Raw genomic sequence first — 8,979 nt, 5'->3', positions numbered from 1 at the left:
ACTGCATATAGCGCCCACTTAATAATGCAACTGTAGACTCCTCAAGGTTAAATTACTTCTGTTGACAAAAATAAAGGTTAAATTACTATTTTGTATTAAGATTTCTGGTTTGGTTACTTTGATAGTTATGAAGGAAAAAATATATGTCACCGATTTTTTGTAATTGTGTGACAATCTTTGTATGTGACTAGTCATGAACACTTGAGAATTTTTCGTTATGAAGAATAATTTTTATGGATCAATGGTCAATCATTTTCCATATGCTACAAGAGGAAGAGGATCCAAAGCTGCAATCATTCAAGAGTCGAAATTCAAAAGCATTCACATGACAGTTTATTCCAAATTATATATTCCAAACTTACAATATTGCAAACCAAAACTGCCAACTTAATTAAACAAGATTAAAACCAAGTTAGGAAAGCCATCATCCCTCATTCCGAATCTATTGGAGGCTAACAGAGGTCATGCTTTCTGATCTTCTGCTATATATAAGCTTATTCTAAGAACTTATGCCAAATTCATCTCATCGGCTTGCTCATTAAGGTCTAAACTCTTCCGATCCCCACATCTTCTTGATTTTCCATGATCTGAATTTCCATTTTAGTGACCTCAAAGTCAATGCCCTTGTACCACTTAGCACAAAACACATAAATTACAAAATCGAAAGCCGTTAAGGCAGCAATTAGGAAGTAAAACCTGTCCATGTGACCTGTATTCAGATCATCTGGGATCCAACCAGGGCTTTTGCCTTTAGCTGTGATCCCCATCACCATGTAAACCAGCATGCTACTCACGTAATTCCCAAGAGATATTGAAGCCATGCACAGTGAACTTCCAAAGCTTTTTATCCCATCTGGGGCTTGACCATTGAAGAACTCCAGTTGACCAACATACATAAAAACTTCTGAAGCACCAACAAGAACGTACTGTGGAATTTGCCAAAATATGCTCAGAGTGCTTATCTTCTCATGAGGCTGCACATGTTTGAGCCTTGCAATCTCTGTGACACCAGCTGCAATCATCGATAACATTCCAATAATTAGACCTATCCCCATTCTTTTTAGCTCAGATAAACCTTTTGGGTTTCCACTTATTTTTCTGGCAAGCGGCACGAGAAGTTGGCGATAAATTCCGGTGCTAATGAGAACACTGCATATGTCAAAAGCAGACATGCTAGCGGCTGGGAGATGAAAATCTCCAAAGTTGGATTTCATCACGTCCCCTTGCTCTACAAAGAGGGAGGCCATTTGTGTGAAGACCACCGAGTAGATTATAGTGCAAAGCCAAATGGGTAACATTTTAAGTACGCATTTGGCTTCTTCAACTTGAGTCACAGTACAAAGCCTCCATGGATTCTTGGGCCAGAAAGATCATCTTCTGTTATTGTTGCCGCCTTGTCCAAAAACCTGACAATATCATTGAGTTCTCTAAATCACCAATTGCCTGTATCTCTACTTGTAGGACGATATGTATATATTATTAGGGAAATATGCACAAATATAAATTGTTACAAATTTTAATCAAAAGAGAATTGGGGGCACACTAAATCGACAATATGCTGCATATGAAAAATGGGTTGGTGCCCCGTAATTATTTGTGTAGCGTCTCCCCAGTTATGATTTTTATTAGTAGTTTACATATATAATTTGTAGAGATAAAGGTTTGATACTTACTCAATTTCATCACTGTGATAAATCTTTCGACTCCCTTTGATTGCAGATTCTGGTCCTTCCACCTCATACAGGTCACCTGAGTTAGCTGGAACAATATTCCATTTTCGAGATGCAGCAACGAATACCTGAGCGACACGCGGCAAAGGGTTGCCACATGGTTTTATGTACCTATACCTTGGTGTACCTAACAAAAAGGACAGTAGGGCTATGACAGCAGACCCCAGTGACACCACAAACCCTAGAGTCCATTTGCCAGTATCCTCATAATAGACCAATATGGTGTTTGAGAAAAGAGACCCAACATTGAGTGCAAAGTAGAAATAGCAAAAGAAAACTGCTTTTGAAGCTCTCTCTTCAGGATTTGCCTCATCAAACTGGTCTGATCCAAAGGTTGCTATGGTAGGTTGGTACCCGCCATATCCAAATGCAACCAAGTATATGGACAAGTAAAATATCACGACACCGACTGAGGATTCTGGCATGCACATAGTTTCTCCATCGCCGCAACCAGAAGGATGGAACAAGAAGAGCCAAGATGACAAAGATAATAAGGCCAAGCCCTGATATTTTAGTCACATAAAATTTCATTCAGCTTAACCACATGTTTATAAATTATGAAAACAAAACACACACACACACATAGAACCTTCTTAGTTAAGGTTTACTGCAATTTTCAGGTGCAGTAATGTTTATTGATGACATATATTATTAGCAACCATATATACAACTATAAGTGGTCAAAGTATCGACAATATCAACCTTATTATAAGGGTCGGAGTATCAAAAAGTGCACATAACCGCACTACTATACTCGAGAATAAAAGAAAATTATCATTGATAATTACCAGTACAAAGATGAGCTGGAAGATGGTGCATGTTAAGTAACGACCCCAATAGGAGTCACTGAGAAAGGCACCAACTAGGGAGCACAAATAAACAGTTCCAGTCCACTTGCTAACACTGTTGGCTGCATCGGCATTCTCCTGATCAAGAACTCTGGTTAAAAACAAAACCAAGTTCACTCCAACACCAAAAAAAGCTAGTGTTGCTAGGGCTTGATTCGCTGCACAAAATAAGACCAATAAGAAACAGATTTGATTATTAACTCTATTTATGTGTTAATGGAAATAAAAAGTGATCGATTATCTTCAAACCTAGTAAGAGGCTTGCAAATTTCCACCCTCCTGTGCTCTTTCTAATAAGGGATGCCTTACTTTTGGAAGTTGCCACCTTATGTTCAATTTCATTGAAGTTTATTTTCACAGCTTCTGGTGCTCCAGTCCCTCTATCGTTTTCTCTCACCTGCTGCTAGTTTTTTAAGGGATGAAAAAGAAGTCACAAGTTAAAAAAATTATGAGAAACTGATGCCTGTAAAAGATATAAAATAAAAAGGACAACAATTGTAAGCCCTGCACCATCCAGAGCAACCTACATAACAATACACTACTATTGTGGCGTCTGGTGCCAATGATACAAAACCATGTGAAGAAAAAAGAACTTACACATGTCGTTCAATCATTGGAATAGGAAGCCACAGTGGCAGTGTAACCATCATGTAAGTCTTTGCTACACCATCATGTAGGAAACAATTGTAGGAAACCCTCTACTCAGTAATTAGTGGCCAATTGATTAGAACTTAGAAGTGGGGCATGTAAAGTTTGGACTAAGCTATACAGACTATTTATATTTTCTGGTCCCATTGATTAATTCCTCTTGATAATTAGTGCCACTTATTTTTGAAACAATATTTTCCTCTTGATACTGTAGACTACTAACCTTTAGCGCAGCCTCATTATTAGTGAAGTTGATTGAATCCACAGTGGCCATTGAAGGCTTATTCTGCAAAACAGTAATGAATATATATCAGACCATGAAGAATTAACAATGACCAACTATAGTGTACATATGTATAAATATGTATCATATCATATGTATGAAAAGTACTCAGTCTTCTCGTGTTTTAAATATACTCTATTTACTGGTGCAGGACAAATGAAATGAAAGTGGAAAACGGTATAGGTAGAACGATCGAGGAATAATAAACTAATTAACGTGGTGAAACTATTGAAACAATTTTTTTTTAGCTGGAGTGCAAAGAGCTAGTCTAAACATATATAGTACGGGATTTCAGAACACATATAAATAATATATATACACACACACATATAGAGTGTACATACATATATTTTGTATCTAATTTTTTATTATATATCTATATATATTTAACTTGCAAAGAAAGAATAAACTCTTGCAAGAACTTACTTCAAGGTAATTAATGGAGCTGGAGAAAAGAAGTAGCTAGTTGTAACCACGAAGAACTTATGAGAAGAGTTCGTTGAAAGAGTTCAATATATATAGCTGGAGAAATAGAGAAAGGAACAGTAACGGGGGGAAATTAATTAGGTAGTCATTTTCAAACATACTTTAGACTTGTTATTATCAAACAAATTTTACTAAAAAAAATTGAAAAGAAAAATATTGGTGGAATGGAGAGATCAGCTTAGAAGAGTCTGTGCCACAAACTAGGTCGTTTCTTCCATGAATGCTATTTGATTCCCACGTGAAAAGGACCTTTTGATAAAATGGATGATAGTCTCTCCTTAATTTCACTTTTGAATTTATATTTAATGTTATATTTTCGGGTTAAGATGATATTCATCACTAAGCATAATAAGCAGTTGTTAAACAGTAAATTTCCAAAAGAAAAAGGAAAATAGAAAACTAGATTTTAATCCCTAAATAAGAGGAAATTTATTAGAAAAATGTCTTATACAAGATTAAAAATTGATTTTAGTTCCTAGACTCTATTAAATGTCAGCATATGTATTCAATGTCTCTCTTTTTTATTTATAATTTTATGGTGTTCATAAATTAAATTTTATGAAAATATTATAAATTTTAATTCTCATTATCGTGAGTATCTTATATAAGAAAATATTTTCGTAGAGATTTTTCGGTACACTTATGTTTTGCATATTTTGTTATGTGCCACTAATTTACTACAATATATTTAGGTATGGACATTTCGGTACACTAAATTAGCAAAATATATTTTGATACGGATGTTTAGGTACACTAATTAGAGGAAGTTAAATAAAATTAATGAATTAAAATGACATTAAATAAGATATCTATTAAATATTAAAATAAAAATATAATATAATTTGAATTAAGTACACATTAAGGAACTAAAATCAATATACAATCTAATATCAGGTTTTTTAATTTATTTTAATCTTCTTGAATGATTAAAGTTCAAAAACCCCAAAAGAAAAAAGCAACCGTCCTTGTTCTAATTTCTTTTTTTTTTTTTTGGGTAACAATTCTAAAATTATTTGACAAGCAAGAAAAAGTGTTTTTCTTGATCACTAGAGTTTGCATATAGGGTAAGGATAATGTCAGGAATATCATCTAGTTAAATTATATTTTGAATCATATGATGTGGCTGTTTATGATTGGATCATTAGTGTTGATAAATGTGTTTATTTTCTATTGGTGTCACACCACATGGTTTACAAATTTAGTTTAAAAAAATGATCTACCTAGCATTACCCTTATACATAACAAAAATAAGTCATCAGCTCAAAAACTACTGTTGGGGAGAAAATATTGTTGTCGAAGATACAAATATTCTTGTTTTTTTCTATATGTTCTGCATGTTGATTATATTTCGTCAATTAAAAATTAAAGGTTTCTTGTGAAGTAAGTGTTTCTTGCCGTATTGATATTACTAACCTCTTACGGAACTTGGTTATGAGAAGGTAACTGCTTCTGGAACTGTACCAGACTCCAGCGATGGCGAGGAGCACGTATCGGTACGTTTAGTCAGAAAGCTAAACAATCTGTTAAACCCTTTTGTCATTATGGGGGGAAAAGTTGGATTAAATTTGATTAACAACGCCTTTAATTATTCTGCTAATGATCCCCTCCACCTAGCTAATGGTATACACTCCATTAGCGCTGAAAATATAACTTATGAAATTGTATAAACTCTCTTCGCGGTGGTATTTATAAGGACTAAAGACACAGAATAATCCATAAAGGACTTGTTTTGGGTTTAGCCTTTTAGGGTTTACGGTGCAAGATTTACAAAGAATACAAAAAAGCAAAGGACTATGAGTTCGATGGGTCTCCGATCGATCTCCTGATCGACCGTGAACTGAGAAACAGCTTACAGAGCCACACCAAAAATCCCAAGTGAAAGCAATTAAGTGAGGTGTTGAAAGACAGATTGAAAGGCCTAAAGAATGCTGATGATGCCGTGGGAGAGAGACTATAAGTCTGTAACAAAAGAGTAGAGTACTGATTTATATGAATTTTTGGGAGCCGTAAGATGCTTGCTTCTATTTTTTTTTTTTTTTTTTGAACAAATGATAGCGTTAGTAGGTTAAATTAGTAAATGTTAGAAATGGAAGGGATCATTGTTAAATGTTAGAAAGGAAAGGAATCGGTGGGAACGAATCCCTTTCTGCCACTATGATAAAGCGTCATCTATGATGCTTACTTCCGTTCTTCCGTAACTAATTAATCCGTATAAAGCTCCAAAACGTTTATCAATGTTGTACTTACTTACATGGCGCAAGTAATATTTTTTCTACATATTAAATTTTTAATAATAAGGAAAAAAGAAGTTAACTTTATCAAAAATGTTATTCTTATCATTTAGTTGTATCATCTTTCTAATAGAGATGAGATCCACATGCGTTAGCGGATCCTACCTTTATAAGAGAGATGATACAAATGATGGTACAAGTAGATGTTAAGTATAGCACTACTCTAACTTTATTCTTATATTATTGACCTACAATCACTATTATTTTCAAGACACAGTAAGTTAAACAGGAATGGCCTAACCATGAGGGCAACCCACCACATACATTAATTTTTTAATTATTGTATTATTGATCAATGGGCACCATTGTTTCCTGCGTATTAAATTCCGTCTTATTTTTTCCATTCCCTAAAACCTCTTCCAAGCAAACCCCAGCTGATTAACTAGGGGAATGGAAAGAATAATTTAGACACTTCGACAATTTAATTGTTGTTTAATAGATTTGCCAGTTCATGTGTTTTGCTTATTTAAATCTTGTCTGTGTGTATTGAGCTCCTGACAAAGGTAGTTACGTGAGCGGAATTTCAGAAGCTATATAATCCCTAATTTTAACTTTTAAGGATATACCTTTGTGGAGGATGAAAGTTATCACTGTAACGTGTCTTATTTTTTATATTACAAATTTACTCAACTAAAATCGAACACTCTTGTTAACTAAATGTAGATGCTTGGGATCCCTTGTCAACGAAAGTGAAACAAACATCTTCTGTTAGCAATCTCCAAACGTGATTTTTCACTTCTGTTTTCTTATGTAACCCAGCTATACATATGAACAGCATCTGACACATCCACAAGTTTTTTTCTATAATTAGCACAAAATACAGGAGGTCTCGAGTTAGATGTTTCGAGCTGGTAAGTCTGATTAATTGTAGCTACGCGAAGGGTGAAATTCTCCATAGCTTCTACAAGCTCAAAAATGATAGATAATCGTGGTTTGACATCAGTTGTCATCTTTTAAAAAAAAAGAATTTATTACACTCACGTTTTTATCCGATCATTTATTTTATATTTGGAAACTTCTAGTCAAGACTGATAGATGAATGTTCTAACTTATATCATATCTCTGGTGTTAGCCAGCTATCCCATATGTTCGATTTAGTTAGTCAGTGACACCTAATTAAGTTTCCTAAATTGAAGACCTAATTTTTCACTCGCAAATTTGGTTACCTTTTCTAGAATAGCGTGCTTAATTTGGTTGTTACTTACCTAATTCAGTTTAATATTTTGAACCCTCAGCCTTTCAAATACAAAACATGTTCATGCAACAGTAGCATATGCAAATCTCTAATTTCAGATTCTCTCCCTCAAAAACTCTCCCAAAGTTAATCATGTCAACGTTAAATCTTTTTCTCATCATGCTTTTCTTGAATGCCCATGATCACTTTGCGATTGTGTAATCTTGATCAATTAGTCTTCACATCCATGTCAATATTTTGCTTATCTTTTCCCTTGAGATTATTCACAATGGGAGAAGATGCATCAATCATCATGATCTCAAGTGCCCAAAGAAATCTGGCTTTGGAAACTTCAGATTCAAAGGAAACAGCTTTTGCCTTACTTCATCCAAATAAGCGTGCAAGACACGACAATGGTGTGTCATTTGCAAAATTCAAAGGGGTTGTGCCACAACAAAATGGTCACTGGGGTGCACAAATATATGCAGAGAACCAAAGAATTTGGCTTGGCGCCTTCGAATCTGAGAAGGAATCTGCCATGGCTTATGATAGCGTGGCAATCAAGCTTCGAAATGGTAAAGATTTGCATAGAAATTTTCCATGGACCAGCTTCACCGTTCAAGAGCCTCATTTCCAAAACCATTACTCAACAGATGCAATAATGAAATGATTAGGGATGGTTCCTATCCATCCAAATTTGATGCTTTTGTAAGGTCACAAACACAATCTCAAATTGAGGAAATGGGCAAGGACACCAATAACTCAATAAGAGTGCACGGTGATGGACAAGTATTGTGTAGGCAACTCTTCCAAAAAGAACTGACTCCAAGTGATGTGAGTAAGCTCAACAGGCTTGTGATTCTAAAGAACTATGCCGTCGAGTATTTCCCATTTGAGAATGTAGAAGTACATGGGACTGAGGATATTGAGCTAGTTTTCTATGACAAGTTCACGAGGGTTTGGAAGTTTAGGTACTGCTATTGGAGGAGTAGCCAAAGCTTTGTATTGACAAGGGGTTGGAATAGGTTTGTAAAGGAAAACAATTTGAAGGTAAATGATGTGATCACATGTTATGCATGTGAGAGTGATGATCAAGTAATAAGAGAGGAAGATAGAGGAAGTACTACATTTTGGTTAATTTATGTAATACATAGTGAAGGTGAAATCAACAGATCATGTTTGGTTGAGGAGGCCAATGAGTGTGAGGATTTGCAGGTACAACTGGAACTAAATTTGGGGGAATGTAGCAGCTACAAGTTTCAAACAAGTGAATGTGGCTGGTTTGGTATTGTTATGCTTTGAAAAAAAACCGTTTCTACTGTGTTGTGAGAATAAACAGTTTTGAAATAAAACAGTAGAGTGTTTGGTAAACTTTTTTGTAAAAGTGCTTTTGAAAAAAAATAAATAAATAAGCAGTATTATAGTGTTTGATAGACTTTTATGTAAAACAGATGTGAAAAAAAACTAGTTTTTCAACGCTAGGTTTTGCAGTTTTGTGTTTTTGGTTTTTTTTTCACCC

The 8,979-nt window shown here is 34.8% G+C and overlaps 1 protein-coding gene and 1 pseudogene across 1 annotated transcript; one reads left to right on the top strand and one right to left on the bottom strand.

Annotated features, from left to right (window-relative positions):
• Positions 1 to 328: 328 nt before the first annotated feature.
• Positions 329 to 7,236, bottom strand: LOC103965304 (protein NRT1/ PTR FAMILY 7.1). Its single transcript, XM_048569373.1, is given in 7 exon segments — positions 329 to 1,360; positions 1,363 to 1,406; positions 1,674 to 2,233; positions 2,519 to 2,736; positions 2,828 to 2,981; positions 3,450 to 3,512; positions 7,108 to 7,236. Coding segments are annotated over 7 exon segments (1,983 nt in total). The 3' UTR covers positions 329 to 545.
• A 513-nt stretch (positions 7,237 to 7,749) lies between these two features.
• On the top strand, positions 7,750 to 8,762 carry LOC103965294 (annotated as a pseudogene).
• The last annotated feature ends 217 nt before the right edge of the window (positions 8,763 to 8,979 follow it).

The sequence above is a fragment of a genome, unplaced genomic scaffold (assembly GCF_019419815.1).
Source record: "Pyrus x bretschneideri cultivar Hongxiangsu unplaced genomic scaffold, Pyrus_bretschneideri_v1 Contig5, whole genome shotgun sequence".
Taxonomy (NCBI): domain Eukaryota; kingdom Viridiplantae; phylum Streptophyta; class Magnoliopsida; order Rosales; family Rosaceae; genus Pyrus; species Pyrus x bretschneideri.
Note: the sequence above shows the minus strand (reverse complement) of the source record. Positions and strands in the feature narration are given on the sequence as shown.